At 44.6% G+C, this 20,864-nt stretch overlaps 1 protein-coding gene across 1 annotated transcript; it reads right to left on the reverse strand.

Moving 5' to 3' along the window:
* Positions 1 to 633: 633 nt before the first annotated feature.
* Ptgr1 (prostaglandin reductase 1) lies at positions 634 to 20,253 on the reverse strand. The gene is made up of 10 exons (XM_021200762.1): positions 20,182 to 20,253; positions 17,884 to 17,999; positions 16,028 to 16,073; positions 15,017 to 15,073; positions 11,886 to 12,053; positions 9,724 to 9,841; positions 7,480 to 7,635; positions 4,959 to 5,067; positions 2,891 to 3,009; positions 634 to 889 (listed from the first exon to the last, which is right to left on the reverse strand). Exons 2-10 carry the CDS (start codon positions 17,987 to 17,989, stop codon positions 779 to 781), a joined length of 990 nt encoding a protein of 329 aa, XP_021056421.1. The 5' UTR covers positions 17,990 to 17,999; positions 20,182 to 20,253; the 3' UTR covers positions 634 to 778.
* Positions 20,254 to 20,864: the final 611 nt, after the last annotated feature.

Genomic DNA, 20,864 nt, shown 5'->3' on the forward strand with positions numbered 1-20,864 from the left:
TCCTAGGATCTATAAACAATTGGAGGAGAAATCTTTTGCCTTCAAATTGCACCCAGTTCACTGTCTTAGTTAGATTTAACCTCCGCCTTGGCACAACTCAGAAATCACTTGAGTGGTAAACCTTAACTGAAGACCTGCTTCAGTCGGGCTGGCCTGTGGACAGGCCTGAGGAGGACTGTCTTATTACTAATCAGTGGAGGAGGCTAAGCCCACTGTGGCAGGTGACTGCACCCAGGAAATGCTACCTCCCACAGTTGGCTTAGCCAGCCTCATAGAGTTGGTACCATGTCTTCTATGTATATGAGAACGTTAGCGGAACACCAGCCTGCACGAGCTAGCTGACAGACAGTGCTCCACCGTCCTTTCTGCTGTATGTCCTTGGTTACTGAGCTCCCAGGTTAGAGGCAATGTTAACAGAATACAAAGCAGGCCTGCCTTCAAGTTCCTGCCCTCATTTCTCTTCGTGACACACTGTGACCTGAAAGTGTAAGTCAAGAAAACTCTTTCCCCCTCTAAATTGCTTTCCTTACAACAGACACCAAAGGCAGTATTTGTCTGGGCACCCAGGAGGAGCTGAGGTAGGCAGAAACACGCCTGCACATCGTCTGTCATGATTTCATTCTGGATCACAGATGGGGAAAAAAACCACACATGTTTTATTAGCTAGATCAAACTCATTGCTATTACATCTTACATAGGACAGTGTACATTTGCACTGGATGGTTAAGAAGCTAATCTCCCAGGGATGATCCGTGGGCCTTTTTTTTTTTTTTTTTTTTCATGCTTTCACTATGGTCTTCCCCAGATTTTCTCCTTTCAACATCCCCATGAATGCTGCGGGCATTTTCTCAAATCCTTCAGTGATGTATTCATGATACTGGATTTTACCCTGCGTTGAAACAACAAATATTAGGGGTTGACGTCATCTTCCAAATGGCATTTTCTTCCCATCCTAGCAACAAACTGATCAGATACACCGTAAGAACCCTGGAAGTCTGAGGTGTAGGCCCTCTCATCTGTGGATAACAAGATCTATGGACAGAGTGTACACGCCCCATCCCAATGGAATAGCAGGCAAAATGGTCCTCTGCACCAATCCAACAACACGGGGATCTCAGAAGAGAGGCACGCCCTCAGCAGAGGCCGGTTACATCATAGCAAGTAGCCAGATGATAGGAAACACTACACCTCAACTAAGACTGGAAGAGGTACAGCCTGTTCAGGAAATATAAATACCACGGGGCTTCACACCCCGCTCTCCCTTCTAACCAAGGTCCCCTCGTGTTACTTCGGAGACTGGGAGTCGAGGGCTCACATCAGAGAAGGCTCTTGAATGTACTTCACATATTCAAGGATGTTCGGGTCTACTGAGACATGGTTTAGCTACTGTAGTCCAGTTTGGCCTAGAACTCTTGTCCTTTCACCTCCTTGGATTACAGGCGTGTTTTGTTTCAAAGGGGTTTGATGTAGAAACCCAAGGCTATCTGATAACTCTTTCATAATATAGTCCGGTGATGGCCGGATACTCTTTATAGACTTATGGGCATGCCACGTGCTCGAGGGGCCTCAGGATATACAAAAGTGAAATCTGAATCCCCGACCTGAAAGCCCTAGCTCATTCCTACCCTTGACAGGACAGAGACCTGCATAAGATAGAAAGCTAAAATCTAGTGTAATAAATAAAAACCGGAATGAATATTGCTGTGGGCTGACCTGTGCCCGACCTGCCCCACAGATTCCTTTGCTGAATTCTGAATTCTGAAGTTTCCCAGTACCTCAGAATGTATCTTCCAAGTCAAGGCCTTTCCATACATAATTAAAATTTAATGAGGCCACATGAATAGGCCATAATCAGACGTGACCAGGGTCCCTTTTAGGGAGCAAACCAGGCACACCCAGAGAAGACCATGAGAAGATGCAGGAGGAATACCCGCTGAAGAAGGAAGCAAGCTCAGAGCAGCCTCTAGCACTTCAAGAAAATCAATTCCTGTTGTTTAAGCCACCCATCCGGTGGCGCTTTGTGACGGTAGCCCTAGAAAACTGATGCAAATACTAGTGGAGATTTTAATAACAGAGAAAATTAAGGTTTAACATGAGGCTATATGGAAACTTCCTGCACTGTCTTCTCAATATTTTTCTTGTCAATCTGTGATTGCATTAAAATAAAAACTATTAAAGAAAAAAAAAAAGCTAGGGCTCTCAGTGAGGAAAAATGTTTGCTGAGCCTCTGGACTCAGTGCCAGTATTGGGCTGGGGAGTAGGTGGTGGGGGCAGGGAACAAGGAAGTGGATTAGAATGAATGAAGACAGCTCAGCTTCATTTAGCAAGAAGTCCAAGGTAATGGCAAGTCCAAGCAGTGAGGTAATGGCACTGAGGAGTCCACTCCCAGAGCCAAGTGGTTCCAAGAGCGAGAGACACATGGCGCCCTTGACAAAGGTTGGTGGGATGGGGTTAGTGTAAAAGCCTGACATACATGTCTGAAAAAGAATGGAAAGAAAGACACTATATGTGCAAATATAGATAATGCCACCCCCAAGTATCCTGTTATAAAATGTATGGATTTGAATAGCAATGGAATGTAGAACAGCTATGGGCATGGTGGTGCATATCTCTAACTCCAGCATTCAGGGTGCTGAGATAAGACTGTCATGATACACAGTGACACACTGACTTCATCACTGTCTTTTCCCCTAACCCAGAAATCTAGAGAAGTTTGTTTTGTTTTGTTTTTAAGATGAGAAGAGACTGTTGGCATTTGAAAACATTGATCCAACTGGCTTAGAGAAACAACAGAGCAAGAAAATGAAGGATTGAAGGACAGGGGGTTAGGTTGTGAGTTGCAGAAGCCTGTAGGAGCCGGCGAGGAGATGGAGTGCCTTGGTCCCCTTACCTCTGAGACCCAATTCATCAAATCTGTCAGAGCCTTCTGGCGAACTTCGCCTTGCCACCGAGTCACGATGAACCCCTCCATTCGGAGTTGCTGATAGATAACCACCTCTGGGGGCGGGCCTGGAAAAGTAGGGTGTGTTTGTGGGACAGAGTCCAGGGACGTGTCCACAGTGAAGCACAAGTAATGCAAATCACTGCCACGGTTCTCCAAGCACGCCCCCCCTCCACTCCCACCATTGTTCCCTTCACTCCCTTCTGATCCACGGGGCTGCTGACCACTGCCACTAACTGTGTAGCAGGGAGAATAATGGCACCAAAGACATCTACAGCCCAAATCCCACAGCCTGTGAGTATATTACATTCTGGAGAGGAAAAGAGAACAGTGGGAGAAAAGGCCTCACTGTTGCCTGGCGGCCGGCATCTGAGAGCATGATGCTCGATTAGTCTCACTCTCCATGGGCCAGCTGTAGATGCTAATGGAATGGAAGGGCTGCAAGAGCTGAACAACTGCAGTCCAATCACTACCTTGTAGAAAGTACCATTTGTAGTCAGGAAAATGGAACCTTGTCTCGAACGGATGGAAACTGGCACATGACCAGTGGCATATGTAAATGCATGAAGACATGAGTTCAGATCACTAGCACCCATGTGCAAGCCAAGCGTGGTGATTCAAATCTGTACTCCAGATAGAAGGAGCCCTTGAACTCATTAGCCAGGCATCAGGATGAATTGATGGGCTCCAGCTTCAGTGCGAGACAACAGTCTCAAAAACTAAGATGGAAAGCAAGAGGAGCCCCAGAGTTGACCTTTGACCTACACACACACACACACACACACACACACACTGACATACACACCTCACACATGCACAAAGGTTGAAACTTGAAATACTTTTGCTGAGCTGACAAGAATATTGATTTCTTTTTTGAGTGCAAAAAAGCAAATATGGCTATAAATTGGTGGAAATCATGACTTGTCTCCAAGGTCTAATAAAACTGGACTGTGTTAGAATTTCTGGGCCTCAGAAGTAAGGCAGAACCCTATCTGACTAAATAGACAAGGTCAAGGTCAGTTGCCATCTCTAAGATCTGTCTGAGTAACTAAAATTATAAAAACTAATTGCTAAAAATACTAGATCAAATTACTATGTCTAGAAATCTATGGTTATACTTATTTGAACTATAGTTAAGAAAATGTACCCTGGAGCTCTCTTTGAGTGGCAAATATGATTTCCCATGATTCCACCTCAGCATCAATTGCAAAAGAAGATGGATGAGGGGTTTGTCCCTACCAGTGAGATTGCCAAATGAATCTGGAATGTCTGCTGAGTTCTCTATGCTGACAGGAATGCTGATCCCTATTTTGTATATGGTATAAGTTGGTGGAAATAATGACTTGTCTCCAAGGTCTACTGAAACTGGTTGATTCTCCACAACCCAAGAGGGACTCTGTGGTCAGTCCTTCCTCAGCCCCTTTTGCTCTAAGCACCCATCTCCGGGCAGTTCTGCGGTCAATCTGTGCTGTGAGATTTTATTCACACTAGCCAAGCCCAGAACAGAAGTAACCAGTTGTTCTGTGATCACCCACAGACTGATTATAGACACAGATCTTTTTCTTCTTCTTTCTTGGTGATCTCAGATAATCTGTCACCCTGATAACAGAGCAGGGACCCTATGTGAGGAGCAACAGCATTGGGTGTGGTTTTGTGTCAGTCACTCATCTTGTAAAAGGCTCACACAGGATCCCTCATAGAACAGAAGCAAGGCAGGTAGGGCTCTTGATTGATACTGGGCCTCTGGGAGTGTAAAGGAGAGGTGGGGAGTGACTTCAGTGTAGGAGAGAGAAGGAGAGAGAGATGAAGAGCACAAGAGAAAATAAAAGCCGCCAATCAAAGAGTGTGTGCAGTGGGAGGGCAGGGTCAGCCACACCTCTTTCTGTCAGGCCATATCAGGCTTGCTGCTCTAGAAAGTCAGCCCACCCTGTGAAGGTATGACAGTCAGTCTGTCTCTTCCCCATATCTGTGAATTTCCCCTTTGTCCAGCCCTCCTACATCTGCAGGAGCAGGGTACCTTGGGGACATGGGCCAGTACGGTTGTATTGAGAGATGGCGCCACAGATGGCAATTCTTCCGAATGTCTTCATCTGGAGTATAACAGTGTTTGAAAACTCTCCACCTACCTAAGTAGACAGCCAAAACATGTAAATACGTTCAAGAATCCATTCAGGAGAATCGACAAAATTGGTTGAATCAGGACAACAGTTGTAATTATTGCAGCTAAAATCCATCAGAAATGAATATTTCCAGGAGTTGGAGGCAGTAGGATGAGAACTTTAAGGTCATTCTCACTTACATAGTGAGTCTGAGGCCAGCCTGGGTTACATAAGATAGTTTGCAAAAAAGGAACATTTTCATTTATCCTCAGGAACATTCTTTGTAGAGCATAAAGTTAGTGTGCTAAATATTAGAATCTTCTACATAGCCCTATAATCTCATTATCCTATAATCTAAAAGGTATGTAAGACTACACAAAAGGCATTTGAGGAACAAAGCTACGGGACTCACACTTTCAAATTTCAAAACACTGTGAGCCTCAATTAAAGCAACATGGGCAGTGGAACCAAATGGAGACCAAAGGCAGCCATTACATTTGCTATCAATTGGTTTCCACATAAATGAATGTCAAGACAGTTCCTAAGGGGAAAAGCCTTAACAGCTGGTGCAGAACTGCAGAACCACACATGCACTTGGTGCATAGCCACACGGAAAGGCCAGTGGCTTTCCCAAATTGTAGCACAAATGTGTTTATAATCCTGACAGGAGTGTCAGAGCTAACCCTTAAACTCTTGGTAGAAGCAAAGAGGTGCACGTCGGTGGCCCTGAGAAGACAGCATTCTTAGACAGGACAGCAGATGCCCAGCCAACTACAGAAGTAGTCGAAACGTCTGTATTTCTGAGGATTCTATCCAGAGAATGACGACAGCTCATGGAGCTGGAGAAAACCCCTGAAAACCATATCCAGTCAACCTTCATTCTCACAGGATTCCATATCTGTGAGCTGTATTACTTGCTACATTGTAATACATCTGTATTACAGATTCACCTGTGCCTTCAGAATGGGACCCAGGTCATTTGAAGACATAGGTGTTCCCAGCAGAGACTGAACAAACAAGGTGATGCACTTCCTGTAGTACTGTGGGGACAAAGGATGGGGACAGTGGAGCCCGGGCTTTGGGCAGAGTGCAGTGGAGAATGAATGTCAACTTCATGAGTTTAAGGGCCAGTTACATAACACTTCATCTTAGTATAATGCGCCTGAGCCTAATTTTGTAAATAAACAAGTTATGGTGGGGGGGGTTGGATTTAAGATTTCAATCCGCATGAGAAATGCTGTTCACATGTAACCATTTCTCCTAGGAGCCATAGTTCAGTGATCCTGGTGACTTTATGGAACACAGCCACTGCAAATAAAGTTAACTGCAACAAAGAGGCATGTACTCAAATATAAAGAACTCAGACAACCCAGATGAACACTACACTGTGCACATTTCACCAGACATGATACATGTATGTCCATGAGTGATCTTCAGGGGTATTTGTCCCAAGGAAATGTAATTCAAAGCCACCTTGAGATATCGCTTCAAAAAGACTACGATTGGTATAAGGAAACCAGCAATCGCAGGTGGTGTTAAGGCTGTGGAATGATTCTAACCCTTCAAGACCGCTGGGAGGAATGTAAGACAGTGCAGTCACTTTGCAAAAATACTTTGGCAGTTCCTCAAAATGTAAACATGAAGTTTCCATGTGACCTAGCAACTCTACTCATAGGTGAATACAAATTCAAACAAAAATTTGTACATGAACATTTATAGTAGCCTTATACAGTGGTAAAAAAAAAAAGTGTAAAGAACTTGATGCCAAAGACCTGATGAATAGATAGAAAAATGTGGTATATACATATGATGAAATAGCTCTCACTCATTCAAAAGACTGATACCTACCACAACATAGATGGATATGGAATCATTTTGCTAAGTGAAAGAACCCAGGCACAAAGGAACACATTTTTGAGGGGAAGAGAGCGGGAGGGGGTAACGGATGATTAATGTTTCTTTGGGGAATGATAAACATTCTAAAACTGCTGTCATATAGACAGGTTGATACTAAAATGGTTAAGATCTGAACTGTAGCTTCCTTTCTTTTGCAGTGCTGGGATTGAATGCAGGCCTGTGTACATGGTTGAAAACAACTCTATTACTAAGTCTAAAATTCTACAGTTGGTTGGTTATTTATTTATTTATTTACTTATTCATTGCTTGATAATGGAAGACATGGGAAGAAGCCCAGGCTTGCCCTGAGCCTGCTATCCTCCTGCCTCAGCATTGTGAGCACTGGGATTATAGGCTTAGCTACTATGTCTGGCTATGCAGTTTAAATGAATAAATCCCACGGTCTGTGCAATTATAGCTTAACAAATCTCCCCAACCCCAAAGAATGTACTTTATTCACGTGTTCTAGCTGGAAACTTTAGAAACCTGTTCCTTTATGTAATACTCTATTGGTAAAATCAGATAAGCTGAGTTTGTACTCACATTATCAAAATAGCAATCATAACCATCTGGAGAGGCTGTCCGCAAAGCTTCTTCCAGTGACTTTACTGTCTTGTAGTTAAAGGCCACGTCGAATCCAAGCTTCTTAAGATAAGCAACCTTTTCATCAGACCCTGCCGTACCAACAACTTTGCAGCCCTAAATGGGAGGGGGAAATGCCGCCCATTACATGAAGCAGAAGCATGGTCCAATCCACTTTCCCAGGCTTACACCATCAGGTTGCCCAAGAACACACCTTGTGCTAGTCAACTTTCCCATGCTATGGAAACGACCTGAGACAACACATTAAAGAAGGGTAGATTTAATTGGCTAACAGCTTGAGGTGCTTTATCCCATAGTCACTTGACTCCATGTATCTGGAGGATATTATGCATTTCATAGCAGAAGGACATGGCATTAGAAAGCCACTCAACTATGGCAGAAGAACGAGAAGGGACAGAGACAGATAAGGAGAATCTAGAACAACCTTCAAAGACATGAGTCCAGTGACTTACTTCTTCCAGGTAAGCTCTTGCATTCTAGTTTGTCCCACCTACCGACAATGTCACCAGACTATGAGTCTATCAGTAGTTGATCCACAGGCGAGGTCAGACCCTGCCTCCTCCCCTATAACCCAATCACTTCACCACAGTCCCACTTCTGAAGTAGGGCCAAGCCTTCAACATAAGGGAACAAATTTCCTATCCAAACCATAGTACACCCCACACACGAGAAACTCCACAGCAACTCAACAGACCCCGAGGGTGAACCAGACTAGAACCCAGCTACAGCTGGCCTGACCACTTAGCAGATATCATCTCTGTCTGCTGTGCTTGCCCATAGCCACCTGGCTGCCTGGGTTCCTCACTCTGGGGCGCCTCTTCTTTTCTCCCAAAGACATATCCTATCCCAGTGCTGTGGTCTTTGTTGTTGCTGTGTTTGGGTTTTGTGTGTGTGTGTGTGTGTGTGTGTGTGTGTGTGTGTGTGTGTGTGTGTGCAGGTGCCTAGGAAGGCCAGAAGAGGGCATCAGCTCTTCTAGAGCTGGACACACAGGTGATTGTGAGCCACTATGTGTGTGCTGAGAACTGAACTTGGAAAACAAGTGTCAACGACTGAGCCATCTCTTCAGCATGGTGCAGTGGTCTTTAGAACACCATCTGACACCCCCCCCCCAAGGATTTTGAAAGCTTTATACTTATTATTAATCATGCATGTGTGCTCATGGCATGTGAGTATGGATGCATGCATGCATAGCAGCACACATATGGAGGTCAGGAGACAACTCTGTGGAGCTGGCTCTCCCCTTCCCCTTGCACCAGTGACTGAACTCAGGTTGTCAGGCAGATACAGCTTGCTCCTTTACCATGTAGTTATCTCTCCATATTTTTAATAAAGCATTTGCAATCTATATATCAGAAATACTTCTAATTCATTTTATAAATCTAGCCTATGCTGAATATAGTTAGACATTCTGAGTTCAGAAAAAGAAAAACCAAGACCTCCTAATCAAACTCACATATCAAATACAAAGGGAAAATTCTCTCTAAATGTTATCAAATCAGGGACTGGGGTATAGTTCAGGGGTAGAGCCTGTGCTAAGCAGGTACTAGACCCTGGGTTCAATTACCAGCCTTACCCCAAACACTACTAAATCAGTCCCAAGGGTATATGGCATGCTAAAATGGCTCCGGAAAACAAATGCAGTTCATTGTCTGTAAAGTCAGCACCACAAACCCTGGAGGAGGATTTCAGATTCAGCTGCTTTCCCATTTATGTATTTATGTACAGAAATCTTTCCTACAACCTTACTCATGTTCAAGCTCCTGTTAGTAATAAAGGCCAACCCTTGGCTATTGGATATAGCCCAAGATTCAACTCTATTCCCCTTCCTGTGTTCCTCTAAATTGAGCAAAAGAATACTTAGTAAAAATACTACTGTTGCTACTATCACTATTGCTACTAGTAGTAGTAATAATAGTAGTAGCAGTAGCAGCAGCAACAACAATAGAAAAGTAGAGCTAGTACTCAGCTGGCCCACTCCTGACCTGTCCTGTAGTTATCAGTCAACACTGGTCAGCTCATCTTTATTATTCTCTTCTCCTCATTGTGCCCTCCCAGCCTCTAACTTCTAAGCAAGTTGCAGCAAGCTGACTGCACACCCCTTGAGTCCAGAGAACCCTCTGCAGGCGCTGCTGTCCTCAGTGCACACTGAGTCACACAGAGGCATGACTAGAGGAAGACACTTACCTTGAGCTTAGCTATCTGCCCCACAACAGAGCCCACTGCTCCCGCTGCTGCGCTGACCATCACTGTTTCTCCACCCTTCATACCACAGATGTCAAGCAGGCCAAAGTAGGCAGTGAGGCTAAGGAAAGAACACAAGGATGTGTGAAGAGTGCTCTCCCTCTCCCTCTCCCTATTCCCCTCCTTCTCCCCCTCCCTGTCCTTTATTCTCCCTCACCCCCTCCCCCTCCCTGCCCTCCTCTCTCCCTCTCCCCTTCCCCCTTCCCACCTCCCTCTTCTTCTCTTTTGCTATGTAGCCCAATCTTTTAAATTACAACCTTCCTTCCATTTCACGAATGCTGGGAAACCATATATTACATACCAATACAATCTCACAGATACACACGCACACACAAGAACTGACAAGATACACACAACTGACAAGAACTGCACTCGCACACACACACACACACACACACACACGTCTCTCTACAACCTAAGTGCCACATTTTCTGGCTCTGTTATTAAACCAGTGTCAACCAGCACCTTCTTTCACAATCTACCTCCATGGGATCTTTAGTCAGCCTTCAACTAGACACACTGACCTCACCTCCTCTTAGAAACAAAACAGAGGTGAGATGGAAAGGGCAACAAAAAAAAGAAGCCTTAGGCAGGCTTTATTAAGCTGCCTTAGTCTAAGGGGAACTTAAAGAGTCAACAATTTAGAAAAGAAAATATTCATTTGGACTCCCACCCCCTTCCTCTCTTTTTCCGGGACAGATCTTACTGAGTAGCCAGCCCTTGCTGGCCGGGCCTGGAACATGCTGTCTATGTAGACCAGGCTGGCCTCAAGATCAGAGATCTGTCTGTTTCTGCCTCCAGAAGGCTGGGATGGAAGGTGTGGGCCGCCATTCCTGGCTTGATTCAAAAAAAAAAAAAAAAAAAAATAGTGTCTAGCTATATCTCAGGCTGGCCTTCAACTCATGATCCTCCTGCCTCAACTGTTGAGTAGCTGGGATTACAGAAGACAGAAGACAGGATGGTTTTCAATGTCTCTTGTGTGTTTTAAAAATGACTTCCCACATTGGCCACACTGGGAGATGTGGGAGCCTTTAATAAGTGAGGCATCTCTGACATGGTTTTGCCCTTCTTTCATTTAGCCTCAAGAATATTTGTAGATTACTTTTAACTGACAAGAATTGCACAAATGTAGATATATAAAGATATGCATCTACATAACATGTTTTATATACACATACATAGAATAGTGAAATCAAGCTAATTAACATACACATAACTAATTTCCAACCTTTCTTATGGTTCTATGTTCGTCCTGCTGTACAGCAGCAGTATCTCCTAAACGAACATCTCCTAAATAAGGTTTGTATCTTTGGACCAACCTGTCTCTTGGCCCCGTCATTACACTCTCTCTTCCATGGATTCCACTTAAATTACAGTTTGGAGATGAGCTGACCGCCCACCCCACCCCACCCCGCCCCAGGCTCCCCAAGGCTCATCATGGCTTCCCCAAGGCTTGGCTTCCAAAGCATCAGTGTTCAGAGATATGGTATTGGCAAAGTGATTAAATCATGAGGGCTCTGATGTAATCAAAGCATTAATCGCATGGATTCATAATATGATGGCATCGATAAGAGGCAGGGACCAGTTGGAGGAAGCAGATCACTGTGGGCATCTCATCTCTAGCTCCTTGCTGAGTTTCTCTTCTTCCTGAGTGCCAAAGGATAGGCAAGTCTGCCCCATCACACCCCTGGCCCCATGATCATCCACCTTGTCGTCCATCAGAGCAACAGTGATGAACTGAAGCCTCTGGAAACCATGACCGAGCAGAAACCTTCCCTCCATTAAAGTTTCTGCTCCTGCGCACTTCTCACAGAAAGAAGCAGCTGACACAGGATGACAGTGAGATCATGTGGTGTCTGTCTTTCTGTACCTGACTTACGACACTTAATGTCCGCCGGGTTCATCTACAATATCATAAATGCCAAGACTCCCCTCCTTTTAGGGTTATGCAGGATTCTTTCATATATAATGTCGTCTGCATTTATCCACTAACTCAGTTTGAGCTCCTTTCTTTTCTTTTTTCACCATTGTCCTCTCATCAGTTTTTGCCTCACATCTCTCCTTGTTGGGCATGCTAACAAACAAAACCCATCCAGGACACTTACCCTGGCATGCCAACTGTCCCCAATGCCAAAGACAGCGGTAACTTGTCCGGCCACTCTGCAGGCAGCTTTGTCAGTCCCTTCCCGTCAGAAATGGAATGTGATGTCCAACCTAATAAAGCCGCTACAATCGTTCCTTTGGGGAAGGCTGAGTTTTTACTTTCCACGACTCTGAAAGATAAAAAGTCCAGTAAGACATTCGATACCTTTTCCCATTCACGGGAGTCAGGAGTCTGTGTGGGGAATATTCACAAGAGGGTAGTGAGGTTAATAGTCCATGAATGAGACCTTGAGGAATCTCCCCTTAATTCTTAGCCATTGTGAAAGCCTTCAGAGAAGAACATTAACAACGGATCCAGCACCCATCCCTGTCCCTGTCCACATCCATTCTTTTGAGCAAGGGTCCTTTATCCTCTGGCTCCGGGTGCCTCTGTCCCCTATCCTCTGCCAACACAAGTATATGTTCATTTCCTTGATTAGTATGAAACTAAAACTTTACAGAAGAAAAGCTACCGATAGGTAAAGCAGGCAGGGAGGACACTGCACTGGAAAAGAAAAATTAATATAAAAATTAAGCCACTGAGAATGTTTAATTTTTTAAAAAAATTATAATAGTGACAGAAGCCATCTAGGAAAGGCTATGGCAAGCAAGTGAGTTTCCTGGATAGCCCACCATTCTGCATGGCTACTGCGAGTACACTCTGGAGAGACATGGCCTCAGAAACTTCATCCCAGGATTGCCTCTCGCTGCTGATATGCCTTCCCTGCCACCGTTACATAGCCTAAGGATTCTTCAGCCCGCCCTATTGTGTAAATTTCCTGAGGATCAACATGAAGATGAACTTTCACGAATTAATGCTGTTTAAATTAATGAATGGCTTTATCACATTCCTGATTTGATTCAAGTAATTTTCGGAAGAAAATTTAGGGAGATGGTTTTAGTTGTTTTGTCGGAAAGATGTAATACAATTAGAATCAAGAAAAGAATGTGACTCCTCCTCATAGAACAGTAAGCAAGGGCTGCATAATAAGGAAGACAATGAGCTTTAGACATTGTACTAAGAAGAAAAATAGGCTTGGGACAAATTTGTGATCAAGGAAAATCATTCTAAGTAAGGTTCAAAAATGAGGCCATAGATGATCAAGGAAAAACATTGATTCTAAGTCAAGCCCAAGGATGGGACCACAGGTGTGCACTATGATAAAGCAAGGCCATATGAAACTGTTGCTTTGAACTTAAAATGAGCTTACAGAATGAAACACTGCTTTGAACTTACTATCAACATCCTTCCGTAACTCCCTTTTGTGTAACATTTTATCTATGAGGCAATTTTATAAAGAACTTTTGTCTAAGAAGGTAAAAAATGGGCTGAGAGAAAAAATAAAGTGTGGCTGTTTGGGCTCTATGTGTCTGTCTGTCTGTCTGTCTGTCTGTCTCTCTCTCTCTCTCTCTCTCTATATATATATATATATATATATATGCACACATACATATGTACGTATATTTGTATGTATATAAGTATGCATGTGCACTTGTGAAATTGATGAAACAGGTAGTTGGGTCTGATCAGTGTGTGTGTGTGTGTGTGTGTGTGTGTGTGAGAGAGAGAGAGAGAGAGAGAGAGAGAGAGAGAGACTTTCTTCACTTCATTTCTTTTCTCTCTGCCTCATGAAGAGTTAGTGAACACCAAGCTTCTCATTTGGCCAATGAGAAAAGCCCAAGTAACTAAGCCACACCCCCTTTTTTAATCCCCTGCTGCTATCAGCAGAAGTTAAATCGCCAGAACCGGCAGCTTTTGGTCCCCATCTGACTCTATACCCCTTCCACTGCCTTCCTTGGGAAACTGGATGCCCGGCTTGCTCTCAGCATGAAAGAAAATACCAATACCTCTTTTTCATCACTTTGGGAGATTTCTTAAGCAAATGAGATGATACCCGAGAGCCACAATTACAAATGTCTTTCATTTTAAGCTGTGATTAGAGCCTAGAGAAAGGCAAAGACCAGAATATTTGTCACACTAACACCCCTGGTACGGAGGCACTCTCTGCAAACCCATCAAGCAGAGGCAAAGTCCTACAGACACAAACATAACTCATAAGATAAAGTTGACAAAGAACTCACAAGAAGACTAGCATCGCAAGTAACAAAAGCGAGGCCAACTAAACTGAAGGTTCCCGGCCCCGGCCCCGGCCCCGGCCCCCCACCCCGTTCATCTCAGACTGCCAGTTTGCTGGCAAGCATATCAAAAAATACATGAACGTATGTACTTAACAGGGTTTGAAATAATGCATTAACAACTGACTCAGAGGGAAACCTTTCCGTTCCCAGATTTCAATTTATTTGATTTTCACAATAATCATGAATAAATATATAGGGCTTTATTTACATCACTAAAAGTAAGGATGTCAGACAGGCTGAAAAGGACAGTTCTACATCTATGATAGTTTGTGTTGTCAACTCGCCTGGTTGAGAGCCACCTAGGAGATGGGTCAGTGTGCACTTTGGGATATGTCCTATAAGGGGGGTTAACTAATATGGGAACGTCCTTGAACGTAGGCAGCACAGGCTACCACAGGCTGTGAGCTTAGACAGAATAAAAGAGCAGAGAGATGAAGGCAAGTTAGCATGGTGCTCTCACTCTGTCTATCTATATAGCCATATGCATATCTATATCTATATCTATATCTATCATCTATACAGCCATATATATATATGATGATATATCATCTATATATCATCTCTACCATATCTATCATCTATATCTATATCCATCTATATCTATCATCTATATCCATATCTATACATATCCTTCTTTGTCTTCCTGTCTGCCTGGAGCCAAGAAGACTCTGAGACAGGCTCCTGCTGCCATGATCCTTCTCAGTTCAGGCTCAGAGTCAACAAGGCAAGAGCCACATACTGAGTCCTAGGAAACCACGAGCCCAACAAGCTATTCCTCCCTTAGGTCATGTCGCTCGGGGTCCTTGGTCAGGGCCACACAGTCACAGAGGCTGGGGAGGGAGCAGCAGCGAGCAGCAGGTGGACAGATGCAGGCCCAGCAGGCAGGAGCCAGAGGAGGCCCTTATTCACACAGCAGGACTTGTGTAAATACCAATTACACAATTACACAAATTACCTGGCCACTTGCTCACCCATCATCCTGTCGCCCTCCTTCAGTTTATTTGCTGCAATTCTGAAAAAAAAAAAAAAAAAAAAGCAAAATCCATCCTTAGTGTGCAAGACCATCCGGAAGAAAACAGCATGAGAATCCAGTCAGTGGCAAAACGCTGGGACACTGTGTACACAAACAGCACCCGAGCTGCCCGGGTGGCATAACCGTGTGAGAGACGGTGGGAAGTGTTTCTGCCTCGGACCCTAAAGTACGCATTCTACGGATGAATGAGAGAGTCCTACCACTGTGTTTGCTTGGACGTGAGCGTCTGTCAATGGCATTCAAAATACAGCACAAACTGATGCTACCCTAATATCAACCAACCCCAAAAGGATGGTAATTACCATTGGGTTTCATTTAGTGGAGTCTCCGGATGACTACTCTTAACTTGTGGTCTTTCTGCCTCAGCTTCTCAAGGTTCGAGCCACTCGGCCCATTTGCTAGTTAACACTGTTAAATGGTATTTTTCAACCAAGAGTTGAATCTTTGCCAACAAGCTATGAGAAAAAAAATACTATATGATCGATCAATTGATTGATTAATTGATTGATTGGCTGTAATACTCACTTAGGTTAAAAAATTGCTGAGGCACCATTGAAGGGCATTTATTCCCTTCCTGACCTTCAGAGTTTTCTGAGTCATGAGTTTGAGTCAACTATGGGCCACATAATTCAAAACAAAAAAATACTGATAAATAGAAGACGAGAAGAACTGGTTTTAGTCTTAGTAACTTCTGCTCAATGCTTGCAGTGGTAAATGGCGGGGGTGGGGGCTGGCTTCCTCCCCTCCCCCCACATCAATTATGGAAGCAACTCCCCTGTGCAGAGCTGACCTTGCCTACAGAAGATGAGCAGCCATGAATCTCATCACCAATACAGTACAGGGAGAAATGGGAAAGCCTGTCTTAAAAGATGAGCTGCGGTGCTTTAAAACATGGACCACATACAATCTAAGAAGCCGGGGAGGGGACAGTACCTCATGTAAGGATCCACAGAGAGGAACAGGGCTTCCAGCAGGACCTCTACAAAACAAAGCATTCCAGATGCAGTTACAGACTGGAGACCTGGCGGCTACAATGTTCTGGCATTCTGAATAAACGGGCCTACTCTTTCTGCTTAGGGGCAGAAGGTACTATTCATAATTAAAACTACCGTGCTGCGAATGGATTCCAGAGCCTTGTGCACGTGAGAGGAAACACTCTTACCATGAGCTTCACATCCAGCTCCCCACCCGTGCTTTCTACTGACGATAGGAAGGGCGTTCCCATTCGGCGCAGCCCAGCTGATGATGGTGACGATGATAACGCTACTTGTATTATTTTAGAGGGACCCATTTGTTTGCTGTTTTCAAATATTGGCGCATCCTCTTTAAGGTCAAGGTAAGTAACTTACCCAAGGCCACATCAGTAACCACCTCAGTACAAGTTCATGTAGCATCTTAATTGGCTTTCTACTGCTGTGATAAAGACCATGATCAAAACCAACTTGGGAAAGGAAGGGTTTGTGTCCCCTTACACACCCCGATCATAGTCCACTATAAAGGGACATCAGGGCAAGGACTCCAGGAAGGAACCTGGAGGCAGGAGTTGAAGCTGAGGCCATAAAGAAACTCCTCTGACTGGCTTATTCTCATGACTTAGTCAGTCTGATTTCTTCTACACCATCACCTCTCCAGGGATGGCACTGCCTAAAGTGAGCTGAGTCCTCCTCTATGATCCGTTCTTGCAGAGTGTTCTAGAGAAAATGTCTAAGACTTGCCTACAGGCAATTTGACAAAGCCGTTTTCTTCAGTTGAGGTTCCTCTTCCCAGATAACTCTAGCTCATGTCAACATGACAAAAAAAAAATCAACCAGGACACATAGTATTTTATTACCTACCTCAAGGAATACCAAAGAAGATGGGACTTTGTTAGAGTGATTTTCAACTGTGTATTTTCTGAAACTCTGGATCCAAGTTTTGGTCACTGCACCTTAAACTTGGTTCAGTGCATGAAGAGCGCCTGCATCCTGTTCTCAAAGGCTTGCTCACTGCGGCACCCCACAGACAGCCCTCATAGTCTGGCCTCTGACTGAGCACAATTGCTCAACTCACTGTCACCATCAGGCTCACTGGAACACAGGAGCCATCCTCCTCTGTTGAAGCCATGAAGGATAAGGTACCCAGGCATGAGCTGCATCAAAGAAACTTCCTACCCAGGGACGGGGCACGATGACATTAAAGCTTCAAAGAAAGAAAAAAAAAAAAACTAAAAAGATTTATGTGGCAGATTGCAAAATGGACACTGATACCTCCCACCACTGTGTCCTGGCTTCCAGTCAAAAAATCTGTGGGCTGTGGATGTAGCCCGGTGGTTACCTCAGATCATGAAGAGGAGGAGGTAGCCAAAATAAATAAATAAGTAAATAAATAAATAAAGGAAACACAAAAGAAAGAAAGAAAAAGAATAAAAAGACTTTGCAAGCCTTTGAATCTGGACAACTTGCTTAGACCTATGGGATTTTTATAAGTAGAAGCTTGAAAAGTTCTCAGACTTTGTAGTTTGCCAACCCCAGGCTGTTCTAGATCCACCACAGGACCACACTACAAGGAAAGAACCCAATCTGTCTGTCACAGGAACTCAGGCTGCCACAGGCTTCACAGGAACTGCAGTCTGAGCCCAGCAGGAAGCCTGCTGTCCTTAGAATGACAATGAGACTTTTATACTAGTCAAACTGCTAACACAGAGGAACTGTAAACTAATTTTAAAAAACTGTTGTCTGAAGTCAAACGTCGGGACTCTGTTTTCTGCAGCAGATACAAACTGTTGCAGCCCCTGCTAAGATCTCCCTTACCTCCATTATTTAAGGGTGGGAGCTCAGCCGTCTTCAACTCGAAGTTACTGTCAGTAGGGAAGCCTTCGAAGTGCTTCTTCAGGGTCCAGCTCTTGGCCTGCACCATCCTGGTATACCTAGAACATGGTAAGTGTGGACTCAATGACCATCTTAGAGCCCCTGGGCGTAGCTCTGAAGCCAGAAAACACAGCCCAATTATCATTTAGCATGTTATCATTCTATTACATCCATTTAGAACTTCCTGACATTATGCTAAGCACTTCACGTGTCTGATCTCATTTTATTTCCATTATTTTCCTGTCAAGACTCAGGTGTGTAGATGCAGAAACAGGCTAAAACAAAGACTCAAAGCAAAGAAAAATGTAACCTGGCAAATTCTGTCCGGGCCATGCTGGAATTTCTCTAGAACATTAAACAACTAATAGACGTGCAAAGTCCCGCAGTTCCTCGCCTCTCCTGCCGTGAATCTTCAGGAAAGCCCCTCAAATACAGAGAACCAAAGACCACAGGTTTGTTTTGTTTTGTTTTGTTTTTCCTACAGAAGCATGGACCTCATAGCCACTAGGGGGCGCAGCGGCACCATTTAATTTTCTCTGGTTTTGGCTCCAAGGTGGAAATCAATTATTTGGTTTCATCTTGCCTCCAGGCAAAACCAACAGATAAACAAAGGTGCTCTTGCTTTCAAGGGTTTGAGACTCAGAGCAACCCATCATCGCGTGGAACCCCAGTGAATTCTTCAGATAAGCAACCAAGGCTAACCAATTAGTTCACCCTGGTCGGAGGGTGGAGAGCCAATTCAAAGCCCTGTCCTTTCTATTGGCTTGTAGCTGTTTGCGACGTGGGTTCTTGAAGCCCAGGCTGGAGCTTAGTGATCTTACAATCACTAAGTTTCATGAGAACCATTATGTGGTCCTGATAATCGGGACCGAACCCTATACAAGTGCTCTTTAACGTCTGAGTCATCTCTCCAGTCTCCATGTCACCTGCCCCCCAAAGTAAGAATTTTTAAATTGTCAGATTAAAACTTACCTTGATAGGACACAGTGTCTGCAATGTAGAGTGCCTAACACACCTGTTGCCTTCTTCAGCTTCTATTTTTATGAGAAATAATCCGCTTGGTTTGAACTAATCATTATTGTGTATAAGAGCCACACTCCTGTTTCTGTACCCTTTCACAAATACTTTTAACCCTTCTCAGCCTCTAATAACTATCATTTCAACCCATATTTCTGAGTTCAATTTGTTTTTCTTTTTCTTAGATTTTTGTTTTGTTTTTGGTTTGGTTTAGTTTTTCCGAGACAGGGTTTTTCTGTATAGTCCTGATTGTCCTGGAACTCACTCTGTAGACCAGGCTGGCCACGAGCTCAGAAATCCGCCTGCCTCTGCCTCCCAAGTGCTGGGATTAAAGGATGTGCCACCACTGCCGGGCTCAACTTGTTTTTCTGATTACAGTGCCAGTCTGTGTAGCCAAGGCTGACCTTGAACTCACTATGTAGCAGAAGCTGTCTTGGAACCTTCCATCCTCTTGCTTCTACATGCTAAGATAACAGGCATGCTCGCTCAGGTTTAATCTAGTTTACTGTTATTACTAGTTCGTGTGTACATGATGCAGGTGTGTGAGTGAGGGCGCTTGCGTGTCACTGAGAGCCTGAAGAGACTTCAGGAGTGGGTTCCCGCCTACCACCCGTGGTTTCAGGGATCGAACTCAGGTCATGGGACTTGTGTTATGATAAGCACCTTCACACGCGGAGAAATCTATTTCACAGGCGGATTTCCATTTTGTTTTAAGAATACATAATTCCGTCTCTTTTTCCAAAAAGGCAGCGCCTGGTCCTTCTGAACTCGCCACAGGTCTAGTAGACCCCCTTGCAAAGGGTCCTCTCGGTACGTAGCCTGACTTGCAGGTGTGGCTTTTACCGCGCACGCGCAAATCCCCACCCCTGTCTTCTCATTTGAATCACTTTGGCAATCCTGAAAACTCCGTTGCCCAGGCCTTCCTGGGTGCTGGCAGTCGCACCGCATGCACCTACAGCAGGACTGCAGGCGGACTTTGCCCTATTCCTAGTGCGGGTCTCAACCTCTCCATGGACGTGCAGGACCGCGAGACGATCCCGGCCTCCCTAACTTCCTAAGTGCAGAACCCAGGGGTCGCCGAGTACCGTGGGGTGGGGTGGAGTGGGGGTGCCTGCCGCGCTCACTTGCTCAACCAGGCTCTAGTTGCTCGGCAGGGAGAAAGAAGGGGTTGGAGGAGGGAAAAGAGAAAGGAGAGGGCTCAAATATAGCAATGTGTCTACTTACACAAGCTCACAGAAACTCCTTCCCGGGAGGCCGCTCTGAATGCTTCGCAAAGCGCCCAGGACTTGACTTATACTGGGCGGTCGGGGAGGGCGGGGCTTCTCTAGGGAGGGGCAACTTCTGGAAGCTTTGGAGCTTCTGCCCACACACAGCAGGGAAGGGACATTGGGGGGGGGTTAAATTTTTTTTTCTTTTTTGCTTAAGTACACAATTTATGTTCGCATCAGAAGCAAAGAAAACAAGAAACTGCTACCCAGTTAATTCAGGCAAAACCCTACCACCTCTGGCCAGCATTAGTTAAGCCAGCTGCTGCTGGTGGTCACTACTTCCTGTCACAAGCCCGGTGCTAGGTTCTCTGAAACCTTAACAAAGAAAGTGTGCAGTCATGGCATCTAAAAATATAGTTCGTAAAGAATAAAGTGAATTAAAACGTAGTTGTGGCAGTGGGGAGATGCAGCCTGCATTGCTTGCTTCCAGCAGCCTGGTGTCCCCAGATCAAGAATCCCCTTCAGGTTAAGTCCCCAAAACAGCTAGTTTGTCAATGGTGAGGGATAGCACTTGCTTTAGATGTAAGCAGAACATTTAGAAATCTATGCCCCCTGGGCAATGCCTAAGTCACTTAAGCTTAACTATGGGAGGGGGTGGGGTGCAAGCTGATTTACTCTGTCCTAAAGACCGTCCTTCTG

The sequence above is a fragment of the Mus pahari genome, chromosome 6 (genome assembly GCF_900095145.1).
Source record: "Mus pahari chromosome 6, PAHARI_EIJ_v1.1, whole genome shotgun sequence".
Lineage (NCBI taxonomy): Eukaryota > Metazoa > Chordata > Mammalia > Rodentia > Muridae > Mus > Mus pahari.